The sequence below is a fragment of the Aspergillus costaricaensis genome (genome assembly GCF_003184835.1).
Source record: "Aspergillus costaricaensis CBS 115574 unplaced genomic scaffold BO79scaffold_20, whole genome shotgun sequence".
In the NCBI taxonomy this organism is placed as follows: domain Eukaryota; kingdom Fungi; phylum Ascomycota; class Eurotiomycetes; order Eurotiales; family Aspergillaceae; genus Aspergillus; species Aspergillus costaricensis.
The window spans coordinates 28790-55923 of NW_020291820.1; the positions used below are offsets into that span (position 1 = coordinate 28790).

The window sequence follows — 27134 nt, forward strand, 5'->3', positions numbered from 1 at the left end:
GACTCCACCAGCGGGTAGGAAGGGTATATAGATCCCGTCTAATAAAGCGATGTCTATTCATCGAGGTCGGACTCGGACTGGTCATTTGCCATGCTCTTCTTGCGCTCTTCGTTCATTTCTCGGTATGTGCTCCAACTTAGCAGGAAGAAGGCACCAATGATAAGGATACCGCCGATGATAGCCGCGGCGGAGGGTGGCTGGCCGGTTCGGAGCCAGTCGGCGATGGCGACGAGGAAGATGGTAAGCAGCGCTGCTACAGAAGAGAGGACGGGGGAAGTGAGCGAGATGAGAACCAGGAAGGAGCCGGAGAATGCTAATTTGAGGAACACTTTGTTAGCACGTACACTCGACGTCATAGGTCAGAAGAGATTAGGACAGTAAGACTTACTAGCATTAGCAAGGACAGAGATCATAAGCATCCATGCAGCTTCACCAGTAGGCCAGCGAAACGTTTCCAAGCCCAGGATATGGAGAATGGGCAGAGGAATCCAGAGAACAAGAAGGGTGAAACACCCAATGAGACTGCCAAAAGTGTTGGCAAAGATCATGCTCCGGCCGGGACTCGTGCCCTCTGGAGGGCAAGCATATCTCTTGTAGAGCACCTCGTACAACCCATAGAGCACACTGCCAACTCCGATAATGATGTTCCCGAAGAGTCTATTTTCTGCCTCGTCATGCGCTTTGCCGACCGTACCATCTGCAGTCTTCTTACTTTCGTCCCTATCTCCATACGCGACGACCAGAACGCCGACAATCGCTACCACGACGGCAAACACTTTGTCAAAGCGAAGCTTGTCGTTGAGTAGGGGTATGGAGAACGCATAGGCGAAGAAGGCGGAGCAGTTGTAGATCGCGGTCAAGTCACTGGCCGTTGTCATGTTGACCGCGACATACCAAGAGCCACCGGCTATGGTGAGGGCGGTGGTGACAAAGGCGGTCGTTTTGAGCATGTATCGAACCGGTGATCGTTGGGAGTCGCGAGAAGTGAGGTGTAGATATTGAGCTTCCACCATCTTGGCTGTCGTCCGAAGAAGATAGACATGGCGTCGCCAGAACGCTGTCCATGAGAGTTTACGCTGCTGCAATCGGAGGATGAGGAGTTGTGCCGGCCAAAGTAGGGACCAGGAACCGTGTGTAAGATAGCTATAGGTTAATATCAGGTCAAAAGTTAGCGTCCCCTTGCACTTAACGAATCCATGCGACTGGTGTACCACTTACAGCATACAGTATGGTTTATCCCAGTGCAACTCATGCTGAATATATACCGCGGTCTCCGTCTGCACCACGAAACTAGCCAGACTCAACAACAGGAATCCCGACGCGATCATGTACTTGCGCCGAGTCTCCTGCTCCGCGTTGCGCTCCGGGCTCACACCCCTAATTGTAGGCCGCCGCGAATGGTGTAGCATGGGCCTGCCCTCTGCCTCCCCATGGCCCAGGCTGGCGTTTGACAGTCGCCCTCTGTGGTCATCCTTGAGCAAAGGCTGGTTTGCTCGGGTGTCGGCTGGGCGATGCATAGATGGGCGATTCAAGGGCATTTCATCATCCGAATCGTGAGTGTCGAGAACCAGCTCGGGGTCCCTAACCTCCCTCGGACCCGAAGATTGCGCACTGTCTGAAGCCACCTTGTCTTAATCTTCCGTTCAAACCCTTCAAGCGGGAAACAATAGAGTAATGCAGAAATCAAAAAGAAAAGGAAAATATGTATGAACCTTTTTTCTTGGGGGCTGACACCCTACAGTTAATAAAGAATGGACTTCGCGCGTTGACAGAAGGACGATGCACGAGACCGCTGGTTTACCGCGGGTCGCAAGTTAATCAGACAGACAGGAAGGACAGTGAGAGTATTGCAGTATAGAAAAGACTGTTCATGTGGGTATTGCGCATAAAAAGCAGAAAGAATCCAGGTCAGTTGCCCCCGGGAAAAGACCGGCTGACGAGGGCATGCAACACGGTATATAATGGGCGGCTCCGGGGCGAAGCACCGCCGCTGCGGCCACGTTTGCCAAGTACGTCAGGATTAGGGGGTGTCAAGGAAACTGTAGCCAAGACTTGGCCGCAGTGAGGAGTAACAGAAAGAAAATGGTGAAAGGGGGGAAAAAGAGGAAGATCAAGAGTGTTACGAGATCGAAGCACAGCAGTGCAAAATTGAAATGAGAGGGAGAGGGAGAGGGAGGAGGAAGGAGATAGTATGGCTGATGCGGTTACATTGCAATTGCAAGCAGTTGGGAGGGACTCGCAGACAATTGATACGGCCCGGGGTTGGTTACTTTACTTACTCCGTATTAGATGCGACTCTCGCATCTGACTGGCCCACCGGGACCCCGTTCCATCCCACATCGGGAAAGCGCGTATTGCCTCACGTGACCCAGCGGGGGACCTCCATGGGTGCCTTCCGCATTGGGACATGCCGTGCCTTTTATTCAGAAATTCAACCTTAAAAGTGTCATCGTCTTCTTATTTATAGCAACATTGTTTCATACATGCATCAATCACTAGGCTATCATCAATTTAAGTCCTACTACATCTACAGCCTCACCTTCAAAACATAGCACCGTATCCCAGAAGGCGTCTTAACCCTCCCCTCCTAGTGTGCGAACCGGAAATCTAACCGCTGATTTCCCTCATCTCTTGTGTTTGCAACATAGTCGACTCGTTGATCCTTAGTCATCGCGTTCCACTTCCGGTCCCGTTGTCGGTTCCGTAGCATATAGTACGCTTTGGTCGCCAAGTAGATAGCCATGTTGACACACACAATAGACAAGAGTACTCGGTTTCCGACCACATAACGTGGTGCATCCCCTACAGGTCAAATTGCGAATTTATCCTTGATCAGCCTAGGGATACAGCAATGCAGGCTGATAGGTGGGAAAGACACTTACAATCCCGATATATGTTCGAAGCTATGATGGCAGATAGTTGTACAAACATGTTGTATATCGCAGCCGCAATAGCCCGAGTTCGCACGCTGTTCGAATTGCGGGATACCCATCCAGCTTGGAGAGCATGAGCTATTCGACTTCACATCAGTATTCTTCACCCATATAAACTGGGCTTCCTCAACTGCAATCTGCCTACCGTTAGGGAACCCGAGGAAGAGCGTAAGAACGCTCCATACGATCCACTTGTTGGCTTCGCTCAGGTTCACCACATTCATGTAAATGAGGAACGGCAAGCACCAAAGCTGCGCCACAACTCCCATCCAGGCAAGTGAACCGAATATCTCTCCTGCATAAGTGAGGAGAATTCTTGTTATGATTCCGATGACCTGGAAGTCAGTCAGAACTGTCATACCGTGGGCCATTCGTTGCCCTCGTTCTACTTACACTGCAAGGGAGGGATAGTAAGATGGTGTTGAAGGTGCTGAACCCATAATCCTTCAACTGCAATGTAAAATACTGCGAAACAGTAGCTACTCATGGGACTTAGTCAATGGCTCCCCTGGATTCATAAAACGGGGTGTACTGACTATAGGGTGCCGAAAACAGCATTCCGACAATGTATAACGGCCACATATCAAAGTCTTTGATACTCATCCATACAAGCTTGGCTGTTAGTGGTTGGCGATTATGCATTGAGCCCTTACTTGGGTCTTCTCGTAAGAGGCGATTGACCATGATGGTCTCCTCCCTGCTCATATTCTCATATCAGCATCCTGGTACTTCCCCGTTTGACATCTATCTTGGCTCACCTCGCTGTAAACCAGCCCTTCTTCCCACGGGCCCAGTGAGCTGTTTGTGTCGCTGAAGGTGGCAGTAGAACAATAGCAAGAAGGCCTAACGCCAGGGTGAGGAGGCCCTGTTCCGCTTGAGCTAAACGCAACATCAAAGGCAGAGATGTATACATACCTCAATCAAGAAGAGCCATCGCCAACCAGCTTGCCCACCATGACCGCCCAGGTGGAGGATCCCATACGCAAGAATTCCTGCCAGCATATCGGCCAAAGAGGATGCTGCATACCAGTATCCAAGACGTATCGATAGCTCATGGTGCTTGTAAAAGTACGAAAGATAAAGGATGACCTGCTCGAATTTAGAGGGACATAATGGGACAGAGAACAGTAAAGCCACTTACCGTGGGCGTGAAGCCTCCTGAAACCAATCCTATCAAAGCTCGGCAGACCAGGAAGGACTCTCTGTTGGATAGCCAGAATTGGCAGCTAGCAACAATCGACCACGCAATCATCTGTATAGGAATCCACCTGTCGCAGCCAATCCTCTTGCTGATGATCTGGGTGGGTATTTCACTGAACATGAAGCACAGTCTGTACAATGTGTTGCCCAAATTGTAATCTGTGTATTGTATAAGGTATGAACTATCATCCCGGCATTTCAAGCTCAATGGAAGTTACTGACCATCACGACTTAGGCGGATATCGGTCAGGAAATTATCGGCATTGGCTTGCTCTGATATTGTCAGTGCATCAGGTGGTATCTATATGTATAATCACCCACGAATATTAGACTTATCGAGCTCCAGGGCAGTTATCATAATGCAGGCCCATATAATGATACGGAGGTCCAGCTTTCTGACGATTTTCTAGATGTACCTAAGATTAGAACTTTCACCTCACAGTGAGACTCGCATACATACATTTTCTTCAGCCCAGGTCCATCTTGCTGCCGGATCGAAGCGATGAATGCCTTCCCAATCGGGACGTGGTTTGTATTCCTCAACAAGGTCAGGGTCATCATACACCGACGGTTGTGTCGCAATGGCATTAGGATCAGGGGTCTGAGATCGCCGGAACCAAATCCGTTTCTTCTTGTGGGAGCCACTGAGTACTTCATCTGTGGAAGCGGCGGTAGACTCCTGCGTCACACTTATCACTGTCTTCTTCTCGATGTCTGACGTTGGATAGCCACTTGCTTCCTCATCTGGGTGATTCTTGACCGTAAACGAGCGAGCAATGACAAGAGACATATTGTATCGCTAGAGCAAAATCGCCCACCTGATTCCTTTTGCGCCATTTTAATCGACGAAGCCGGTAAGCCCGTTTATATATTCTCGTCATTTCCTCTATATTTAGACCATCCTTGACTTGCGCAACACGCAAGGAGATAGCCAGAGCAACAACCACACCTCTATGCTCACATGGCCCGTACAATCGTTGCATCCTCAAGGTTGGGATCTAGATCACAGCATGAGCGCAACCTGCCAATTTACCAGGGTCTAGATGAACACAACCCGAGATCCAAGGACAATCAGGTCTGCAAACCCCTTGAAACAGCTCCTGGTATCTAGTCGATATCGCTGGTGCATGGACGCTATTGGTGCCAGGCGGCTATCTACCATAGATGCATGGCAGTAAGGTTTCATTGCAGTGTTCACTTAGTTCTGCACGATTCTGTCGGATCAAGCGTGGACTACAGAATCGTGAAATTCACCTTGTCTTCAAATAGCTCAAGGTCTGCCAAGACTGAGTCCGGTTCTCTATATCCTAAACGCTCCGATGTGTCACCAGCGGAGATGAGCTCTCAATTCGCTTCGAGCTATACTTTCCGTGGTAGCACAGTGAAGGGATATGTGCACTTGTAAGGAGGAGTCGGAGATAAGACTTTGAGTGAGGTTCTAGGCGCAATGGTAAAAGAATGTGGCACAATAGCTGTCAGGCGCCTACCCCAGATTAGCTTAGACGATGGCATAGGTGAAGTACCATGCAAGGGTACAGCACACATCCAATAGAGTCCATTCTTGACTGTGTATGATGCGAGGATCATCCCTGGGCAGCTGATAATTAGCGCCATCCAGGCTCCGCAATATGAGCCCGACAGACTGCAGACATCGGACAATACCTGGATGATTGCAGGCGAAAGGATCTGGTTCCAAGAGTAGGTAACAGGAGGAAGCGGGGAAAGAAGGGGAATGTTTGTGGGTGCTTACATGTGCGGCACGGTCACCTGCTTGGAGATATGCAGAACATGCAGGAGGATCTCGATCTAGACCCACCGATCTTCGAGTCCCTCCAACCTCTGCATTACTACATGGCCTGGACCGGTGAGCTTCTGCATACCCTATTCTACTTCTATCTTACAGGGGCTAGTTGCTGAAACACGTGCTAGGGATTTTCCATCGCGAAGCGAGTTGGAACTGCTGTCATGAATATTCATTCCTATTGTCGCATTCTCCCAGTTTAAATTCTTGCCAGATACCCTGGTATGCACTCAAGCCTTGGCACTAGGCTTGAACAATGCCTCTTTGGTATTGTATGTATATTTGAGCTGGAGGTGCCAATAGTCGGGAGCCGAAGCCTTTGCAACCAACCAGGCCTTGTCCAGAGCCTCAACCACTTCATCGGGTAGCGGGCCTTTCTGGATATCCTTGAGATTGCTTTCCAGTTGAGAAAGGCTACTCACTCCGACAAGAATTCCATCACGGCCATTATCGTTGATATTCAACGCAGAGTGATGACGGATCCACCGAAATGCAGTCTCGGGCAATGTCAATCCATGCTTTTCCACGACAGGCTCGATAATTCTTAGAGCGTCAAAGGTAGCATCCTTGAAATACCGACTGCGGTACAATGATCCACTATGGGCCTTGTCACTGTACCTACCTTCTTCTGGCACATCTTGGGTCTTATACTTGCCCGAGAGGAGTCCACCAGCAAGGGGGTTGTAAATTACAATGTCAATGCCGTAGCGCTTGCAAGCGTGGATTAGCTCGGTCTCTATGCTGCGTGCTATAGCGAAACGAATCAGAAACAATTTTCCGGGCCATACGAGAAGTTAGCGTGTACGCAAGGGAGACTCACTGATGGCATTGTACATGGCCTGGTAAATTGTTGGCCGGACCCAGCCTCGTTCGTTGCAGATGGTCACAATCTCCGCAACCTCGAAGGCAGTGTAGTTACTCAGACCGAGTTCTACGAATTTGCCTTCCTTGTGCAATTCATTGACAGCTTCCAAGGTTTCCGCGAAGGGAACCGACCTGTCGGGTGCATGCAGATAAAAGATGTCAACACTCTCTGTTCCCAGCTGCTTCAAAGATGTTTCGAGTGTTTCTCGCAAGACATTAGGCTTGTGAGTGCCCGGGACTTTCGGATACACCTTTGTTGCCAGAGTCAGACCACGTTCCTTCCATTTGGCTTCAGCAGTGAACGCTTCTTGTTCTCCTCCAACATAGATTCTGGCCGTGTCGACCTCATTGAAACCTTGCTGTTGAAAATAGTCCAGGCATTTGTTGAAATCCTCAAGGGAGGTAATCCGAGCACCCTCAGCTTCATTGGGGCCAAAGGTCATCAAGCCGAGGATAACCCGGGGAGTGGGGTTCTGTGCGAGGAGCGGCATAATGAAGTCGAAGAAGACGATGCTGGCAACAATTGAGCCGGGATGGCCAATTGATGTTAGGAAGGGTCAGGTGTAAGCGTACCTCGGTCAGAGGGATCCGGATCTTAGGTAGACTGTTCCAAGGGACAGCGGAGTTTGGATGGTGCCAGGAAGGTTCAGGCCTGAAGAAGAGGGGGGATAAAGACCTGGCCGGTGGAGGGGTTCAAATAGATAAGAATTCCGGCTCCCCACACTTCTGGTCGCACGCAACTCCGGCCGTCCCATGGCACCGAACCAATATCTATCTGCTGAGGCGTCGATGACGAGCTTGGATTAATATTACCCGGTTACACATGAGGTGGTTTCCCTCCACAGACCGAGTAAGCTGAGAGTTATATATCCCGGCCGTCAGCGTGGTGACATGCTGTGTGGTAAATGAGATGCCCAGACTCAGTAGTAGCTTCCCCGCAGGCCGGTGGCAGTAGCCCAACCAACGAACCCGTTATCGGCAGCTTCCTTGTCAACTCAACTCAACATTTTCTCTACTCCTGTCCAGCACACTTTATAACACTCTTTTGTTCATAAGTTTATACATCCATATCATTCACGATGACTGTGCCAACGAAAACTCAATATTCCATTCTTGTCATCAACCCCAACACTTCAACGCACATGACCAATGCTTTGATACCCATACTGGATAATCTGGGGCATGGAGGCATACAATTCGACTACTTCACAGCTCCAGCATCCGAATCAGTCACGCTCCCTGATGGAAGAGTGGTAGAAGGAGTGCCCAGTATTGACTCTGGTGAAGATTCTGTCAAGTCAGCCTTTTATTGCATGCCCTTCCTAGAGCAACTGGTGTCCGAGTATGATGGCTTCATTGTCGCCTGCTTCTCAGCTCATCCCCTCGTTGGTATGCTCAAAGAAAAAGTCAGATCGATCGAAGACGCAGAGTCATCGGGAGTTCCCTCGGAACTGAAGGTCAAGAAAAAGTACGTGACGGGTATCTTTGAAGCGGCAGTTCTTGCTGCTCTCGGCGTGATTAGTTCATTTCAAGCCACTCCGGGCCCAGATTTCGGCAAGGCCCAATCTCGAGATACGTTCGGCATAATTTCGACCGGTAAAGTCTGGGAGACTGAACTCAGCAAAGCGGTCGCTGACATGCTCGGCAACTCGGGAGATTCCACATCCACTGGTCGGTTTGCTGGGGTTGAAACAACTGGACTGACGGCCGTCGAACTACACACCACCCCTCCCCAAGAAGTGAGAAGGAGACTGGTCGAAGCGACAGAACGGCTTTTGAAGAAGGCAGCCCATCCTGTTGGTGCGATATGCATGGGCTGTGCCGGCATGGTGGGCATGGAAGACGCAATAAGAGAGGGATGTGTCAGAGCATACGGACGACAAAAAGGCAGTCAAGTCAGAATAGTCGACGGCGTTATTGCTGGAGCGGGGATGCTTGCAACGGCTTGCAAAGCCGGTTTCTAGGTGCTGTCTGCAGTCAGTACACCATCTCTCATGTTGGAGACGTTGTAAAACTGTGTGAGACTTATGTATTATGATGAGCTGCGGTCAATGCACCAACCACCAAGAACGAGCTGCAGCTGCCTGTATTATTATGAAGAGAGAGAGTCTATTATGTCACTTTAGCTAGTAGCCTTGATGCCAATAGTTTCCTTGAAACCCAGTGTTATGTGTCACTAAATCATCTATTCTCATCCCGTAGCCCAAGAAATACAATAAATCTGAATGGGACGTAAAAGTTCGCTATCTCAACTCGCAGCAAATCGGGTAGTCTCCACTGATGATTCCAATGGAAGTGAAGCCCAATCAAGAAGATCCGCTAGCCCATGTCTTCTTGTTTCTGGTTTACTTTTGGGGCGCGGAAGGTTTCAAGGCAATCGACAAGGGACTGTTTAGGCCTGAGGCCCCCACACACCTAATCGAGACTTGAACTTCCCCGCGGAACGCGCTACGCGTAGACTATAATCCACGATCACTTGCGGTGATCAAGGAACAAGATGCCCAGGTGGGTTCGACTCTCACAGCTTTCCTACAATATGTTTAGAAACATGTGATTGTATTAGCAGCATCTGATCTCCATATTTAGGGAAATCATAACGATCCAAGCCGGCCAGTGCGGTAACAATGGTATGGATCCCCACGAGAAGCAGCTTCCACTATAGCTTTCGACGAACATCGTCTGGCATATTCTGAGACATCGCTAACTTATATCTGCGTTAGTTGGTGCTCAATTCTGGCAGCAGCTCTGTCTTGAGCACGGCATAAGCCAGGATGGAAACCTGGAGGATTTCGCGACCGAGGGCGGCGATCGGAAAGACGTCTTCTTCTATCAGGTATACCTGCCACCCTCATTGTGCTTCGATTACCCAGAGAGCTAATCAAGCATGATAAATAGAGTGATGATACCCGCTATATTCCTCGAGCGATCCTGCTCGATTTAGAACCCAGGGTACGACCCCTTCCGCGAAAGACCATCTCGAAGAAACCAATGTGATCGCGCGAACGGTGAGCTGAGAATTTTCCGATTAGGTCCTCAATGCCATCCAGGCTGGTCCGTACCGAAACATCTACAATCCAGAGAACTTCTTCATCGGACAACAGGGTATTGGCGCAGGAAACAACTGGGGGGCGGGCTATTCCGCAGGCGAGGTCGTGCAAGAAGAGATCTTTGACATGATTGATCGTGAAGCGGATGGCAGTGACTCTTTGGAGGTATGATAACGGTCCTATCATGATACATATATGACGTGCAATCTTGGATTTGTGATTGACCTTGGTGCTAATGGTTACTTTGGCAGGGATTCATGTTCCTGCATTCAATTGCAGGCGGTACGGGTTCAGGGCTGGGCAGTTTCATACTGGAACGCATGAACGATCGGTTTCCCAAGAAGTTGATACAGACGTACTCTGTCTTTCCCGATACGCAGTCTGCGGACGTCGTGGTCAACCCATACAACAGTTTGCTTGCAATGAGGAGGTTGACGCAGAATGCGGACTCTGTGGTAAGGCACTTTTACTAATGAGTTAATGACGGACTTGACTAAGTCTGCATTTCAGGTGGTGTTGGATAACGGTGCTCTTTCAAGAATTGTGGCGGATAGGCTCCATGTACAAGAGCCTTCTTTCCAGCAAACGAACCAACTTGTAAGTAACCGCCCGCCTGCAAGACTACTGGCACTCATCACTCTTAGGTTTCTACCGTCATGTCTGCTTCTACGACGACCCTCCGATACCCCGGATATATGCACAATGACCTCGTGGGAATCATCGCTTCCCTCATCCCTACACCGCGCAGCCACTTCCTGATCACCTCATACACCCCATTCACCGGCGACAACATCGAGCAGGCCAAGACAGTGCGCAAGACCACTGTTTTGGATGTCATGCGTCGTCTGCTGCAGCCGAAGAACCGCATGGTCTCCATTAACCCCAGCAAGTCCAGCTGCTACATCAGTATCCTCAACATAATCCAGGGAGAAGCAGACCCGACGGATGTGCACAAATCACTCCTTCGTATTCGGGAGCGACGCCTGGCATCCTTCATCCCATGGGGACCAGCGAGCATCCAAGTCGCATTGACAAAGAAATCACCCTACATGCAGAACACCCACCGCGTTAGCGGTCTAATGCTGGCGAACCATACCTCGGTGGCGACACTGTTCAAACGAATCGTCCAACAATACGACCGTCTGCGGAAGCGAAATGCTTTCTTAGAGCAATACAAGAAGGAGAGCCCCTTCTCGGATGGCCTGGGCGAGTTCGACGAAGCCAGAGCAGTGGTCATGGATCTCGTCGGCGAGTACGAAGCCGCGGAGAAGGAAGATTACCTGGATCCAGATGCAGGAAAGGAGAAGGAGATGGGGGTGTGAGTGCGAGTGTGGTTGTGCTGGCCTAAACTAATGTCCCACTTGCGTTATTCCCCATACCTCCTCAGTTCTTTCATTCTCATTATGACTTACAAGGGTTGACCGGTGTCGAGTGGCAAGGGCGTTCTCTTCTTTTGTGTTGCAACAGAATACCTTCTTTTTGAGATTGCTATGACTTGGGTGCGTTATTAATGAACAAGAAAAAAGAAAAACAAAAATGCTGTATGGATTGCATCGCGTAAATGGACGTGCCCGTCTTCGGCCCATTGCACAATTGTGTAACAATCCCTATCGGCCAAACCGATGAAACACCCAGACAGCCAGAACAGAACAACGGTCAGATCACTGACCAACAGATCCATGGCCCATGTCCAAGGTAATCCATCCCACTTCGTACCTACCTACATTCGAAGGTGTAACCTCCGACGTAACCAAATACAATAATCCGAGGCATCCTATCCCATATACATATTAAATTACAATAATCCTAGAATAAACCGACTTCCCAGCCAGCCACTAGTATCTGATTCATTAATCGTTTACTATGTAAGTTTCTCAAACAGTTAGTTCAAATCAGTTCAAACAAAGTTTTTATGTCTCAGTCGGTGAAACCGAGGAACAAAGGAACTGAAGAGAGATAAAGAAAACAATGGCATTGGGAGACGCAGGATTTCTCAAAGAATGTGTACGCCACCATACCTGGTATCTAGTCTAGTCTAGTCCAGTCTATGCATGGCTTGATTTCGAATAATGCCTCTAACATTCTCAGCATGGTTTCACATAAAGTTGTGTCGGTGGGTGTATGTATGATTTGGCGATAGTGAGGCGGGGGAGGGGGGGAAGTCAGATCCGACTACTAAGAACAAGGCATGGCAGGTTTGTGCCCAAGGTGGAGGGTGTAAGTTAGTAGTACTTAGTAGGTATGTGTGCCTTATCGCCTCAGGTCCGAGCTGGAGACAGAGTCAGGCACCATTTGTACTTATGTTACTACTGGTTACGCGAGGAAAGGAAGTAAATAATTAGGGGTGTAGAGGGGATAGTAGTGGATAGTTTAATTAAGCAGTAAGTAATCTCCTACTCATTCTTACTCTTTTGGGGAGGGGCACCTTGTATGCAAACAAAAATCAGACAGATAATAGTACTTACAGAATAGAAATAGGACTGACCAGTAGGAGAAAATCAAATGCACAAGCGTTATTGTTTGGACGGTGATCCACTTGGGTACCTACTTACTTACTTTACCTGTGCTTAGGCAATCCTAGCTGAGTAAGTAACTAACCAGTAACTATGGGGACCGGGGTAGATAATAGTACTAGCTAGATTAGAAAACTAGTGGTAGCATGAAAATAGAATAACAGTAGTAGAGTAGTAGTACTTCTGTATGTATATGTAAGTACTACTACTAGTAGGTTGGCCCGTTCCCTTGATTCTCTCCCCGCCTATAGGACAATTGCGCTCGAGACATGGAGGAACCCATTAGGGTTCTTGGATGCGGTTGGTTGGTTGGTTCATTTTATCCCATCGGTCTGTGGTTTTGTGTCTGTCTCGACTGAGCATGCATATGGTGCTTACGTAGCTGCAGGCAGTTAAATTACTTAATAAATTGGTCGCAGAGAGAGAGAGAGAGAGAGAGAGAGAGAGAGAGAGAGAGAGAGAGAGGAGGAGGAGGGGTGTGTGAAAACTAGGCACTAACTATTATATCATTGTCATTTTGGGTTATTTTGTACTACTCACGTACGTCGACATACTGATACTGTGCTTTGCTATCTATAATGGATCTGTGCGGAGGCCACGGCTGTGCTTCCATCTGCACCATGTAGGATTTGGTAATTAGCTGCGTGAAACGAACAAAAAGGGCTTTGTTGGGAATAGTGATTATTTATGGACTCCATGGAATCTGCAAACCCAAGGGTAGGTGCATGATGATAATAACACCATCACTACGGGATACTTACTACTACCGGGGTTACTCCGTAGAATCGGTAAGGGTGCCGTTCTGGTTCCCGGGCTCTATATTCAGGACTAGATCGATAGATAAAGTATATTGACGATGGCTTGGAAAATAAAAGACTTCCGGAGGAATTCTACGATGAGATCATCAAAATGTACGAAAGGACCACTTGATTTGTGATGATGATCCAGAAATCCTGATTGTAAAAAGAGGGATCAATAAATAAAAGTCATCAGGATGGGTGCTGGCTGCAAGGTATGAGTCCTCACGTGATGAGTTGAGAGGAAAGTTTGGTGAGAAGAAAGAAGTAAGTAGGTTTTGGATGGGATTCATTTCCAGGTATGGGGAAACCGGGTTGGAACAAGATGGCATGGTTGGGAATCTTAATAATCTTAGAAAATAATCAGGAGGTGTGCACTATACTCCTGTAGTACGACCCTCGGGATGCAGCTTCACTAACGTGCACAGACATCCGTAAAGGGATTTTCTGTTTTCCCCCTCCCTCCTCCCTAGTGTCCTCTATCTCTTTCGTGGTGGTGCCTGGATGGAAGAGAGACACAGAAGGGAGGGAGGGAGGGCCCAGGCTTGCATGCATTGTTGGGCCGGATAGTTTTGGGAAAACCGGGGTGGGAAAGAAGGGGAAGGAAAGGGAAGGGTAAGGCAACGTTGAACGGGTCAGTAGACTAGTAAGCGTGGCCGTCCTTTTGGGGTTAGTTTAGTAGTAGGAGGGGGAAGAAGGGTGTTGAAAAGAGTGGAGGAGGGAACTTTTGGCGGCGATATATACGTTGGAACTTGAAAATGGCTCGTGAGGAGCAGAAGCAGCTGATGTGGACATGATTGTCCTCGCTTAGACAGGATTGATCGGCCTGATGATGATGATGATGATGATGACGAGAAGAAGAAAGGGGGTGTGGTGGTGGTGGTGGTGGTGAAGTAGTAGTGGTGCTGGTACTGGTGTTGGTTTTGTGAAATGAAAAGGGTAAAATGGCCAGTTGATGATGGATGATGCGTTGGTTTGAAGCATGGATGGACACGTAGGAAAACGGGTAAACTGGATCTGGATGTTAACTCCTCTTGTATGACCTTTGCTCTGATTTTCTCTATTATTGTTTTTTGGTTTTAATTTCTTCTTTTTTTCTCTTTGCCTTCTCCTATTTTTCTAAATCGTTAAATTAATTATTAAAGTATGGAGGCATTCATTTTTTCTTTTCTTTTCATATTCCTTTTTTTTTTTTCTTTTACCAAGTCCCCTGGTCCTGTGGAATGTTAAACTTTGCCAGTGACCAGCAAACTTGCCATCTGCTGCTATGTGACTTTAGTAACCAACTACCACTGCTACTACTGCTACTACGGACGACTAACTAATACTACCACTTACTAACTTCGGAGCCTGAATAAGAAGAAAAGAGAAGAAGAACTAACTTTTGCCGGGTACCGAACGGGAACCTCGTGCGCATCCGGCCAACGCAGCAAAACAGGACGAACCGAACTCGATAGCCGTCACCCGAAGGCGTAAATCTGAAAAAAAAAAAAATTAAAAATCAAAAATTAAAAAGGAAGGGAACCAGAAGCTGAAGAGTAAGGAAACCGAACAGACAGATGTATGGATGTATGGATGGATGGATGGATGGATGGATGGATGGCTGTGAAAGGAGAGGACAGTAAGTACAGTACTACTACTAATAGTTAGTGAGCAGCGAAACCCAAAGAATCCTGGAAAGTTCTGGGTCCACCAGGCCGATTTGCCTCCACCGGGCGTCGTCGTCGTCGTCGTTGCGCGTCGGAGGAATAGTCCCAAGCGTCCGCAGGGCCTTTTTTGGCTTGTCTTGTTCGCTGGGGCTAAGAATAAGCCCATCCGGCGCCTCTCTCTCTCTACCCTCTCTCGCCCTCTCGCTCTCTCTTCTGTAACGCGGTGCGGGTTGCTGCAATGCGCTGATCCAAGCATTGCAGCAGCGCCGTTCTTTGACTCAGCAAGTCATCCATGACTCCCTCCCCCCCCCAATTCCCTCTCCCCCCCCATCGGCCTCCATTCCGTATAAATTGACTTTGCGCTGCGCTTTTGCCGCTGCCACCTATTTATTCGTCTTTCTTCCGCCATTCTTTGTTCTCCTTCTCTCCTCCCTTTCTATCTTGTGCTTCATCCATCGAGCCTTGACTTCTTCTTTGCTCTGCTCTACTTTACTTTCAGTCGTCCTATCCCTATCCGCTATCCAACTCAAGCTAAGCTACCTTAACTCCGATCTTCCGTCTCCCCTTCCACTATACATAGACCGCCATCCTTATCTGCCTGCCTCCTTATCACGCCTCTCCTCACTCACCTCCTCTTTCTCCTCACCGGACTACTGCTCTCCACGTCACCCTCAACCTCCGACACTCTTCCTGTGCTCTTCATCAGTCCTCTCTTTCCGGACTGCATAACATTAAACTACTACTCTTGCCAGTTGAGCATCTTTCACTGTCATTACCAGTCCTTCTCTGGGAACAACAAGCACCTCATTTCCAGTCCTCCTATCGTCATTGCTGCCCCGGCGGCTACTACTAGCTACTCTTGACACCGCCTCCCTCAACTCGCTCTCTCGCCACCACTTTCATCATGGCGCCCCGCAAGCCTCGCTGCAACTTCAAGGAGTGCAAGGAAGCCGCTCAACGCATCGTCGGAGACTGCAGCTTCTGCAGTGGTCACTACTGCTCTAAGCATCGCATGCTGGAGGCTCACGCCTGCACTGGTCTCGAGGACTGCAAGAAGGAGTCCCACGCCCGCAATGCCGATAAGCTCAACAGTGAGCGGACTCACGTCATTAAGGGCGTATGAGATCCTTCTCTCCTTGGAGATCTCACAATAATTCTCCCTACTGTGATCTTCTTCTCCTTTCTCCTTTCCTCTTTTATCATTCCGCTGCGTCGCAAACTTCCTACATATTATTAGCGCGGTGTTCCTACTTCCACACTACACACTTATTACCGGCATTAGCAAGTACTGCATGGCCAGTAACGCTTTCCGCGACAGTTCGCCACCTGGGTTGGGGAGGGAGTTTTGATGTTGATACTGTTCTGTTTGGCGTTCACCACAGCTCTGGAGTTTCGACGGCTATATTCTTATATTTCTTTTGAGTATCTATTTGCTGCATATTTCCTTCATCACTTTTTTTTTTGCAGTGATCGTGTTCATCTTCCCATGGACTTCCCGCGGGCGGTTATTGGCAACGAACCGATACTAGACAATATCTCCATCTTCCAGTTTCGTGTTGGATAGAATTGATGGGCCTTTTTCACCGTTTGTGAATGGTTTTTGCTATTTCCATTGGCGTGTCACATAGCCAAGCGGTCATAGGTATATATGCATATTTGTCCACACCTTCCACCATCAATTGACCCCATAGATTCAATCACACCCACCTCCCGGAATAGCTTAGTACCATTCTTCCTCAGCGCGGTGGCCGGAGATTAGTCGTGTGCCAGCTACCCACGTAGCTGTAAGCTCAGGTAGCTAGCTATCCCGCTGTTCTGACCACTGAGCGTGCAGAACGTAGCAAGCGTCATATGATAGTAGCCCGAACAAACCTCTCCAACCAACTAGCCCCGAACTCCCATAGGTTGAAACCAACCTGACACCTAGAATCCCTGCAACAACTGAGAACAGAGAAAGACCTCGACCCCTCCCCACCCCACTCCCCCTAAAACCATAAAGCAAAAGCACCCACCCATTACTACGACTAGTACATAACGAGCCTGAAACAAAGTGATACGATAGCCATCGAGCCCGTACCACGGAGGAAAAGGGCACTTTTTCTTTTTAGCCCGGTCCAATTTTTGGCCTACCACGCACACAATTAGCCAAGAGAAATTATAACGTAACCACCTAGGAAAGGGGTCAAGTGGGAAAGGAATAGAAAAGGAAACATACATGTCGTGATGTTCACTTAGTCTGCTCAAATACTTGTTTAATTCTTCGACGCGCTCTTTGTGAGTTTTGACCCCTTCTCGTTTCAGGCGCTCTTGCAGCTGTATATGGTTGTTAGCTTATCTTGTCTGTTTGTGACATGGACATTTTCGAAGAAGCAGCATGTACATCAACCTCATACATAAGAAACATAATCAATCAAATCAAGGAAAATATAATCAAAACCAAAAGAGTAACAAAAAGAAATGTAATTAATACATACCCTCTTCCGCCTCATCTCCTCATACTTTCTCTCCGCTTCGGTCTTCCCAGCTCCCGCAGAGCCAGATGCTGATGAAGGTTCATGTTCATCAGGGCGAGGTTCCTCTTCAGCACCACTGGCAGTTGCTGATGTTGTTGTTGTAAGTTGCTGCTCCTGTTGATTCTTCTGCTGCTCACTCTCCTCTCCACTGCCTGGGACGGACGATTTCTTGCTGCTGCTGCTGCTGCTTTTCTTCTTTTTCTTCTCTATTCGACCGTTGCTGGTCTTGGAGCCTTTCAGTTTTAGTTTGCCACCTCCACCCGGGGTGGAGTATTCGCTTGGTGCCATCTCCCCCCTTCTTTCTTGGTAAAGTTTATTATTGTTATTATTGTTCTATGCTGGGGGATAGATGGTGGTGCATGGTTAGGTTGATGGGGAGGTAGTATGGATGATGATGGTGATGATGGGTGGATACTACTGGATGGCGATTTCGGTTGCTGCTTTAAGCGGGTCGGTCAGGTGACTTGTGTGGTTTGTACTATGGGGGTTGGGGTTATGGTGGTTGGGGTGGTGAGAACTACTAGCCTTGATGTATTGTCATATATAATACAGGAGAGAAGATTTTTAGAAAGGCGAAGAAGCTTTGAATTCGTTATGTTTGTTTATGGTTCAACGTGGGTGATGGCTGTTTCATGGCCATGCTGGTGGGCTCTACATATGCGATATTCTATGTCTGGCACCATGCTTGGAAAATTATTGGAAATTCTGTTAACACAGGGGGTGGTACCAGGATTTGGCATGTTCTGTTTGCTTCATTAATTTAAAGATCTGGTGTATTTCTTTAATGCCCTGCGATTCTCATGTCGAGTTCGGCATCAATAATCCATTTATCCCACACCGAAACTCCATCGTAATACATGCCCATTAATCGAATGGAATCGGGCGCAGCCCAGATCCGCCTCCTCGCTTTCGCATTTCAGCTCCTGCTGCAATTGTGCTAGGTACCTTGATTCCACAGCAATCCCCAAAGTAATCTGTGTGGTCGGCATGGTTGTGGTCGTGGCCATGCTCGTGGTCGTGCTCATCGTCTTCCATATCATCCGTTATCTCCCTCATCCCGGGAGCTGCCGGCAACAAGCTACCGAACAGAAAGTGCTGCATGATGGGAAGCTTGCCCAAAACCTCCTTGGCGAACATCTTCTTCATGCCACTCTCGATTTTGCTCCAATTCTTGGCTCCTGATATGTCATCCAACATTGGGCTGTGCCACCGTAATCCCTTTACAGTTTTCACGCTATCCACCCATCGGACCTGATCCAGATAGATGTACTTGCCACTTTCCTCCTCAAGAACTGCCATGTTGTGGATTGCCAATGGCGTGATGTAGGGATGTGCAACGAGCTGGGAGGCACCGAACAGGAACGGCAGGAAATGATAATCATCGAGACCCCACACTCCATGTGATCCAGCAGGTTCCAGGTAGTACGTGGTTTGTATGTCACGCATGAGGTTCATGTAGCTCACGTATACATGGAAGACGATCGCAGGGAAGTCCGTGGCGGAGAATAAGTGCACCTGACGTAGACACAGCAACCACATCATGAAGTTCAACTCGTGACCTGAACCGTAGTCTAGTCGGTCGCGCGACCCGAGCGAATTGATTAGATAGGTCGAAGCTTCTTCTATGAGAGCTTGATCTTGGAACCCGAGTATATCCTTGTGCCACGCCGCACTTTGTGCTGCGACATCGTCAAATAGATCGCGAAAAGCTGGGTTACCGAATCGCGAGCCGCCTTGGTCGAGTGACGGGTGTGTCTCGAGAAGGGATCGGATTTGAAATACTATAGACTGAATTTTGGTGATGATGGGGGAAGGGCTGCCGATCTCCGTGGTTGCCCGCCCCCGCACTGAATCGGAGAGACCGAAGATGAAGGCGAGGATCAAGGTATGGGTTGAGGAGGAGAGAAATAGGTCATGGTCTTGCTTCGATAATATCCGACGCACTGGGCGCGCATACTGATGGGAGGAGAGATCCGGAGGACTGGGCAGAGGCGGGGTGACTGGAGCAGGTTCGCGGGAGGAGGGCGTCTGAGACTTGGCTTTACTCGCACGAAGTTCCGAAAGTTTCTTGGAAAGGTCAATCTTCGGTTTCGGTGCCGGACTAGACACGGAAACTTGTGAGGCCATTTTGAGCGATATAATAAGGAGGTCGATGCGATCCAGTCTTCCTAGTGACCTTGCCGCACGACAACTGGCAGAAGATTGTTGCTATCGTTGGACGATAATGTGATAAGCAGCTGCGGTCATCTGACACCGCCCACGATGACATAAGATGGATTTGGGCTGTTTGGCAGAAACTGACCGCCTACCAATAGAGCAGCCATTGCCCCTTTCCCGAGAAGGTATAGCTAGATTGCCACAATATTGAGGCATACACAAGTGTATTCTGGGTCCTACTATTGTCATGAGGTGGCGACAAAACCTAATGGGGTGAACAATGGCGCTGGAAAGGCTATCCGAGTTCAGAACTGAGTTGAGCCACATCGGATTCATCGGATTCGATCCGGCCTTTGCCGTCATCCGAATCCGTCCGCCGAGCAGCCCACCAAATCTCATCGAGGAGCCTCGGACGGAGGCTTACTCCGCGCCGTGGATCATGATGGCATATGCGGTGCAACGCCCCCGAACTAACTGACATCACATTTGAACACAAATTTTTCGACTCCACGAACGAGGAAGCAAAGTGGACCGATCGATTTTCAATGTGGCTAAGTCCAGGGCTTCGGTTCGGATTTTCTGGAACATGAGAGCGATATCCGCTGTGAACCATGGATCGGCGCGGCTGAGTTGAGGCACTATTGACTTGAAGGCAAGTACGAGCAAAGCGTTCAGCCTGGGGAAGGTTTCCGGAAGACAGATCTGATCGGGTGGAGGGCTGAAAGAGGGACAGTCTCGGAGGGTAAACTGAAAACCATAAGTAGGTAGGCATTGACCCTTGCATTGGATATGACTAGTATTGGGGAAAGGGTCTCTATCCCTTATTATTGTATCGTAAGCCAGAAGAAGGACACAGCGGTAAGATAGGTTACAGTAAGCAGAATACTGCTTCGAATGTTTGTTGTTTCACTTGGGATTCAGTCGGTCGCTGCCTTAATACCAACCTGACCCAAGATCGGCCTATTCGTTCCAGAATCATTGCTTCTCAGAGGGATTTAGGACATGTTATGGAAGCCAGAGCGATAAGGGACCAGGAATGCATCTCGACTTACAGTTAGTAGTACTTAGCACTCCGTACTCCGTCGTCGCCTGCGCAGATAAGCCCAAAACATGGGACACGGTTGGTTAGACGCACAACATTTCACACCATGATTAGACTCGACTAGCCCAAGGTGCCTGGTCCCTGTTCGGTGACGGTCTATCGGGTCTGAAGGGAAACTCTGTGCCAGTCAGACAGCCATGCTTGGTTTCCGGCTAGGCCGCATGTACGTCGACGATTCGGGCATATCAATCTTTGCCCTTCAGCCAATAGATAAATGTCTCTGGCTGCACAACATTGATGAGAGATAGTAGATACAAGGTACTAAGTAACCTTGGGCAACGCCACAGACAGCTTGCATGATGTCTTGATGAAAGAACTTCTTGTCCATCGTACCGATGAGTCTCGATTGATGAGAAAGTAAGTATAAGCCTCCCATGACTCAGTTGTCGTCAGATCCTCATTCTATTGGTTCTCCGACCAGTTCAGGATCACCGGTCTCTTCCCAGGAGAAGGAATAAATCAGACTGCTGGGAAGGCTACTAGCTATCGAATTATCTAGACCGCGACATGGCGAAGCTGAAACATCCATATCATCGTAGTCGGCGCGGGAAGATGATGGGAGCTGAATTGCGTCTAGGGTATAAGCAATTGGACGGGTCACTCGGCGCTTCTACAATACCTCTTCCGTGGTGACTTTATCCGGGATACTCAGCGGCGTATCCCGTAGTATGCAATGGGCCGTTCCTGAAATAGAAGGCCACAACCAAGATCGGCCGACGTGGCTGAACTGCATTGAAACTAGAACTGGAACACATGGGCGATACTATTTAGTCCTCACTAACAGTTTCTTGGCAGCCAATGATAGGCGTGACATGTGCCGCCAGACTCAGGTGGCTAGTAGAGATCCTGACAAAAGTATTGGTCTATCACTTATCAGGGGAGGGGAGAGAGGGGAGTACTAAGAGGGGAGGAAAGTGATGTGCCTCACTCTGAGAGGGAAGAATTGGCGCCCGTCTTCCATCTAGTAGTTACGAACTTACGTAGGTGCTCCATGCCTCGTATCGTATCCAAAACCATTTACAGTAAGCCACCATCATCCCTTATTCTGTCAGTGTATTAAGTGTGTGGATGATGTTGGTCAGGATACTTAACAGGTTCGCAACAACCGAGGATGATGATGCGATCATGGGATGAAGTCGCAGATGATGGAGAGTGATCACCAGGGGGACGGGAGCACCAACAACACCAAGTTTGGGGGAAAGGAGATCTATTCTTGGTTGTCTCTGATTTCCATGCGGGATGTTTCAACTTGCATGGCTTTCCCCCTCCTGGATGTCGAGACGTGTCAACCATTGCAGGGATCGCTGGCTGGCTGGCGAAGTTGATTACTTTAGTAAGTAGTTTGTTTGGTATCGATGTACTGTAAGAGAAGGTTGCGAGCGAGTGGGTAGTAGTAAGGAAGTCAGTACTAAGAGTAAGAGTAGTAAGAGTACGAGGTGAAAGTAACTAAGCCTGTAACGGGTTTAGTACTAGGTACGGCTAGTAGACACAAACTCCGTATTTAGTCTTGCTTTTTCGGCGCGACGGGGCAAGGAGTCAACTGGCGCTAATTAAACTAGCTTGAATGCAGTTAGCCCAAAGCGTCTAGTGGGTGGCGGTCGGTCTTTCCCCACCGAGACAAGCGAGATTTCGATGCCCCTGTTCGTGTTGCGGATTGGCCGCCCGTTCAGGTACCGCCAATTTAGTCTACTGGTGCCTGGGGGGTTTTCTCCGGAACTTGACCCAATAATGTTGGTCCCCCATCACATATTGGAGTCATGCTGGTGACAAGTTAATATAGCCCAGAGACACTACCAAGCCATTCACGGGCCATCAATTCAGCATGGAGATGGATCGCTAATATCAGCTTGATTATTATGCTCCATAATGGCCAAATTGCCGCCATGCAAGAACCCTGATTGCAACGGACGGCATGAACAGGTGGCAGTGGGAAAGTGGAGACCTCTGGCTCTCTGGCACTGGCTCTCGCTCTTATTTCTCCTCCTCCATGTCTGGCTTATGTCTCAAGCTCAACCAGGGATGCGCACCGTATTCGCACTTGGTAGCAATCAGACACTATGACGTCTTCTATATGAAGAACTGCAAGACGAACATTTGGGTTGTAGATGGAAAAGTGAGAGAACTACTTACTGCATTAGATCTACCATCCGCATTGTTCTCCTAGAGTAAAGCCTATCGGTTTTTGCTAGACTGTCCGGATTCTGTACCGTGCCGAGAAACAAAAAAAAAAAAAAGATATTAAAAATAAAAAAAATAAGGAAGCCTGCAGATTCGGAGTATTGCGACTTCATCGACAGGGTACTACGTACGTAGGCGCAGTAGTAGCAAGTTAGTAGGCACGCATTCATCCGAGAACTCCGCAGGCCTGACTAACTGAAAGTATGCAATTTCCCCATGAAGACGCTGGCCAGACTAGTCTAGTCTAGTATTGATGGATTTTAATGCTACGATGGAGCCCTTCACTATCACCTTTAATTAGTAGTGTGGCCTCGAAAGCAGGCTAGTGCGAGACAAGTGAGAAAGCGAAAGAGGGAGAGAGAGGGCGAGCGAGTGAGAGGTCTGCCTAGTAATTACTGACTGACTGGCCTTTCTCCGTACTTTACCGGTGCGCATCGTTCGGTGGTCACGCCTCCGCATGCTGACTGGAGCGCTGGGCGATCGGATGGCCCTGGTAATACGCGGTACGGATCATTTGGTACTAAACCAGGTTGAACGGTACGGGCGCGGCCCCTCCGGCCACCCAGCCAATCATCCCCTGCCGCCCTCCATACGTCGCCGTCTCCTCTCCTCCTCCTCCACCACCAAGCCTTTTGCTGCACCTCAGCCTTTCCTCTCCTTCCTTCAACTTCATTTTCCTTTTTCCAGGTTGATCCTCTCTCTCTCTCTTTCCTCTCCCTCCCCTCCTCCATCTCTCCTCCCTCTTCCTCCTTCTCCTCTTCTTCTTTCCTCCCCCTCTCTCTTCACTATACCTTCTTATTCACATTAACCTTTCACTCTCTAAACTTCACTTCGCCCTCCTCTCCCGACTCTTCCGCCCATCCTCTCCTCCTTGGCCCGTTCCCGTGGCCGTCCGCTCCTTACAACACCAGTCTCCTTCGTCAACAACAAGTACGACACACCTTCAACTCCCTCGATTTCGATACATTCATTCGATTCGCCGTGTTTCTAAAGCGTTGCTCGACCACTGAATCAGTTACAAAAGCGATTGTGGAGGCTTGTTGTGTCTTTAGGTTTCAAACCGTTTTTGCGACCTTACGCTCCGACTTGTATTCTTTCGGCTCGTATTCATCGGATCCTAGGGTCTCGTCTCTTCCTTGGTGCGACACTTGAGAGTTTGGATTCAAGGGTTCAATGGTACCATTGCAGAATTGAAGGCCTCCAGACAGCACCGGGCTTTCCAATCATTGTAGGGAAGTCACCAAGGTCTGGAGGTCCCCGTGCGTCGTCAAGGTCACATCAACTGTGTCCATTACTTGCCACGGCGTGATTCAAGTCATCTTATTGTATCAAGGTTTAATCGGTATTATCCAGACCTCTTGATCAACCCGGCGTATCGTTATGGCTTCGATATCCCTACCTCCACAGCCTCAAGCTAGTCCGGCATTCTCTCCATATATTCCCCCGGCTGATCTGTCTCCTGAGGGTCACAGCCGCCGCAACCTGAGAATGTCTGCTCCGCTCCCAAATCCCCACTTTGTCTTTCCAGCCCGGGATCCTAGCGATGAGACACCCCAGTCTTCGGAGACCGGTGCGAGGGCTGCTCTGCCGCTCCCAGCGTTTTCGTTCAACCCGGGCGCTCAACATTCATCACAACCATCGATGCCCTCTCTCTCCCCAAATAGACCAGGTGGACACCGCAGACGCTGCAGTGAGTTCGTTGGTGGTGAACATCCGATCATTCCGCCTGCGTCCGTCGAGGCCACTCAAAGCAAGGATGACAATTTAGCGCCAGCACCCGCCAAACTTCCCGCTCCAGGGCCCGGCTTTGGTGCGGGTAGTCAAGGGAAACGCCGTCATGCCCACCGCCGCTCGGCTGCTATATCCAGTGTGGATCTCACGGCTATCTCGAATGCGCTAGACTTGAAACCATCCATTGGAAGTGCTCCATGCTTTCCGGCAGATACAACGCGCGAAGGCCATGCTTCCAATGACCCTCCCAGACCAGTCTCTCAGTCCGCAGCTATTCTGACCCGGCGATCTCCGCCAGTATCGCCTACCATCGTGATTGAGGAAGACCACTCAGAGGTTGTTGAACCTGGTACTCCTAGCTATGTGCCCTCGCCCGGACGTCACTCGGCTGAGATTCTGTCGAAAGAAATTGGGCCGGCGGCAACATCAGGAATTGGCGCCTCCGCTAGAAATAGCGGCTATACTTGCTTTTCTCCTGCAGTCGACAACATACAACCCAAGGCTGAAAAGTCAAGGCCAAGACCTCGAACTGCGGATGCATCCTTCATGCTAGATCCGAGCAAGACCGCCAAAGCGGACGATGCATCGCCCATGAAACGGTCATTGTCTGCGGCAGGCCACTCCCGTAACCGCAAGAGCTTGTCTTCAGGAATCCTCGAGCACCTTGCAGGCTCATCGCGACGTTCCTCTTCCTCTTCCAGTGGCTCAGAAAACAGCTCGAATACCTCGGTTAGCGAGACAAATGACTCTTCGGGATCTCCTTCAGGCAAAAAGAAATCGAAGTCCAAGAAGAGGCAGAAAAAAGTGCGGTCTTGGGCGGGCGCTCTTTTAACAAGGGGTAAGAATAAGCGCCATACCAAGAAGGACATGTCGGTATCAAACTCCACTGCCTCTCCCCCCGCGTTAACCCGGACAAATTCGGATCTCGGTTCTGGCTTGGACGTTGATTTCGATGATGACAACATCGTCGTCTTGAGAACACCTACCAACCCGGCTACACCGGAGTCTAGTCATCTGCCTCCAGAGGAGGAGCTACAACCTAGCCTGGATAGCTCCTGGAAGCCAAGGAGCTTTTACGAACAGAATACTCAGAATGATGCCTTTAGCCCAGTGATAGATCTAGATGCAGCTCTGGGTCCTTTCAATACCCCTGACATGCGGTCTAGTCGTGTTGCAGAGAGTGGTTTTTCAGCGGCAACGAAGCGGATGTACAGTGGTGGCCGACGAGGCGAATTCATAGGTCCGGAAATGCGCTATCATCGACGTGCAGAGAGCGCTCCGGAAATGCCCCCGTTTGATCGCAGCTTTCTCGGTGGCAATCGCTTTGTCACCACCTCAACCTTAGAGAACCCCGATGTTCTGTACGAAGAAGAGGAGGATGCTTTTCTTGCTGCCACCGGCGATTCTCAGCAGGAATCTGTTGAACAACCAGGGCCGCAGGTAGCCGCATCCGACATCGTTGAAGCAGATAGGCAATCAGAGCAGAGCAAAGACAGCTCTGATACTCTGACACACCAACCGCTTGCTCAAGAACTCAACAAGGGCGATATATCTCACGCTGGTCTTGGTATACGGAAGGACGAACCAAACGATGCCACGGACATTGCTGCTACACGCCCGGATCAGGAGGAACAGAAGTCCGCCGCAGAGCAGGCCTCGCTCGCTCAATTCCACAATGCGGCTAATCCTTTCTCTGCTCCGCTACAAAGCTCGACAGAGACGGACAGACAGGAGTGGCACCATAAGCCCGTTCCACCGAGTCCCGACATCTCGCCTCGATTCATGCCTGCTGACCGCGCTACTACCCCATTGGAGCTGACCCCTAATATCCCTCCGTTGTCTCTCCAAGGCAACAATTCCCTTCCAAACTCTTCTTTCCCATCTCCCGACTTCACGCTGTCTTCCGTCGACGTTCCTCGCTCAGTGACGACATCGTCCACGACCGATCGTAATTTTTCGAACCCCTCATACAATCCGTCCGTGGATCTTCCTCAGGGTTCAGTTGAGGATGTGCCCTCACTGACCAGCAGTGCGTCAACCACAACGAACACGTTGAACCGAATTTCCGGCACGTTCTTCACTCGTCCTCGCTTGTCCACCGATCGTTCGGCGTCTTTTTCTGCCGCTGTGCGCCGTCGTACCAGCCAAGCTCACAGCTCTAAGAGATCTAGTCTCGCCAGTCTCTCCAAGCTGGTTGTTGGACCCCACGCAGAACGCAGCAAGCTTAGCTACGAAGAGAAGCCACCGGAAGATGAGCCTGAGAGATCCAAGAAGAAGGGCCTTCGCATTAGCAGGCTCATGCACTTCTGGAGGACTAAAGACAAGGACAAGTCCTGTCTTGAACATGGTGTTCGGGATCAGCGGCCCTCTTGAGCCATCACTGCTGTGACCATTGTCTGCCCCTTGTACATATCTAACCTTATGATTCTCTTCGACGTGGTCTTTGCAAGATCTCTTTTTTCCACCTTTATCTCTTCTTCTTCTTTCCCCTTTTTACTTCTTTTTCTTTTCATTTTTATTATTACTCGGACCGGTTCGCCTTTCTGCGTGTTGGGTGGTAACTGACGAATTTCTTTTTCATCGACATGTGGTTAAGCGTAAGAGTATGAAAGCTCTATCTTGTTTTTTTTTTTTTTTTTTTTTTTTTTT

General features: G+C 49.3%; 10 protein-coding genes across 10 annotated transcripts; 4 read left to right on the top strand and 6 right to left on the bottom strand.

Moving 5' to 3' along the window:
• Window positions 1–53: 53 nt before the first annotated feature.
• BO79DRAFT_150858 (uncharacterized protein) lies at window positions 54–1538 on the bottom strand (the record flags this gene model as incomplete). The annotated part of the gene is made up of 3 exons (XM_025678633.1): window positions 54–313; window positions 389–1143; window positions 1219–1538. 3 exons carry the CDS (start codon window positions 1536–1538, stop codon window positions 54–56), a joined length of 1335 nt encoding a protein of 444 aa, XP_025538345.1.
• A 1049-nt stretch (window positions 1539–2587) lies between these two features.
• BO79DRAFT_196790 (putative MFS transporter) lies at window positions 2588–5041 on the bottom strand (the record flags this gene model as incomplete). The annotated part of the gene is made up of 11 exons (XM_025681225.1): window positions 4594–5041; window positions 4455–4539; window positions 4356–4406; window positions 4075–4292; window positions 3849–4022; window positions 3692–3798; window positions 3470–3630; window positions 3327–3412; window positions 3079–3268; window positions 2883–3011; window positions 2588–2802 (listed from the first exon to the last, which is right to left on the bottom strand). The coding sequence occupies exons 1-11, from the start codon at window positions 4921–4923 to the stop codon at window positions 2588–2590; spliced, it is 1746 nt and encodes a 581-aa protein (XP_025538346.1). The 5' UTR covers window positions 4924–5041.
• Window positions 5042–6069: 1028 nt separating this feature from the next.
• On the bottom strand, window positions 6070–7442 carry BO79DRAFT_196792 (aldo/keto reductase family protein). The gene is made up of 3 exons (XM_025681226.1): window positions 7372–7442; window positions 6755–7311; window positions 6070–6682 (listed from the first exon to the last, which is right to left on the bottom strand). The coding sequence occupies exons 2-3, from the start codon at window positions 7287–7289 to the stop codon at window positions 6165–6167; spliced, it is 1053 nt and encodes a 350-aa protein (XP_025538347.1). The 5' UTR covers window positions 7290–7311; window positions 7372–7442; the 3' UTR covers window positions 6070–6164.
• Window positions 7443–7803: 361 nt separating this feature from the next.
• On the top strand, window positions 7804–8962 carry BO79DRAFT_209622 (aspartate/glutamate racemase family protein). The gene has a single exon (XM_025682636.1). The coding sequence runs from the start codon at window positions 7878–7880 to the stop codon at window positions 8760–8762; it is 885 nt and encodes a 294-aa protein (XP_025538348.1). The 5' UTR covers window positions 7804–7877; the 3' UTR covers window positions 8763–8962.
• Window positions 8963–9284: 322 nt separating this feature from the next.
• On the top strand, window positions 9285–11346 carry BO79DRAFT_196799 (gamma-tubulin mipA). Its single transcript, XM_025681227.1, has 8 exons — window positions 9285–9303; window positions 9385–9425; window positions 9519–9631; window positions 9694–9747; window positions 9828–10010; window positions 10097–10300; window positions 10356–10442; window positions 10490–11346. The coding sequence occupies exons 1-8, from the start codon at window positions 9296–9298 to the stop codon at window positions 11165–11167; spliced, it is 1368 nt and encodes a 455-aa protein (XP_025538349.1). The 5' UTR covers window positions 9285–9295; the 3' UTR covers window positions 11168–11346.
• A 4362-nt stretch (window positions 11347–15708) lies between these two features.
• BO79DRAFT_150689 (AN1-type zinc finger protein) lies at window positions 15709–15927 on the top strand (the record flags this gene model as incomplete). The annotated part of the gene is made up of 1 exon (XM_025678630.1): window positions 15709–15927. The coding sequence occupies one exon, from the start codon at window positions 15709–15711 to the stop codon at window positions 15925–15927; it is 219 nt and encodes a 72-aa protein (XP_025538350.1).
• Window positions 15928–16815: 888 nt separating this feature from the next.
• On the bottom strand, window positions 16816–17691 carry BO79DRAFT_209625 (DUF1754-domain-containing protein). Its single transcript, XM_025682637.1, has 3 exons — window positions 17279–17691; window positions 17020–17117; window positions 16816–16930 (listed from the first exon to the last, which is right to left on the bottom strand). The coding sequence occupies exons 1-3, from the start codon at window positions 17603–17605 to the stop codon at window positions 16909–16911; spliced, it is 447 nt and encodes a 148-aa protein (XP_025538351.1). The 5' UTR covers window positions 17606–17691; the 3' UTR covers window positions 16816–16908.
• Window positions 17692–18121: 430 nt separating this feature from the next.
• On the bottom strand, window positions 18122–19485 carry BO79DRAFT_246077 (serine/threonine-protein phosphatase 2A activator). Its single transcript, XM_025685521.1, has one exon. It carries the CDS (start codon window positions 19442–19444, stop codon window positions 18182–18184), a length of 1263 nt encoding a protein of 420 aa, XP_025538352.1. The 5' UTR covers window positions 19445–19485; the 3' UTR covers window positions 18122–18181.
• Window positions 19486–19606: 121 nt separating this feature from the next.
• On the bottom strand, window positions 19607–20342 carry BO79DRAFT_28296 (uncharacterized protein). Its single transcript, XM_025688142.1, has one exon. It carries the CDS (start codon window positions 20256–20258, stop codon window positions 19770–19772), a length of 489 nt encoding a protein of 162 aa, XP_025538353.1. The 5' UTR covers window positions 20259–20342; the 3' UTR covers window positions 19607–19769.
• A 3506-nt stretch (window positions 20343–23848) lies between these two features.
• On the top strand, window positions 23849–26974 carry BO79DRAFT_28306 (putative cell wall proline rich protein). The gene has a single exon (XM_025688143.1). The coding sequence runs from the start codon at window positions 24135–24137 to the stop codon at window positions 26856–26858; it is 2724 nt and encodes a 907-aa protein (XP_025538354.1). The 5' UTR covers window positions 23849–24134; the 3' UTR covers window positions 26859–26974.
• The last annotated feature ends 160 nt before the right edge of the window (window positions 26975–27134 follow it).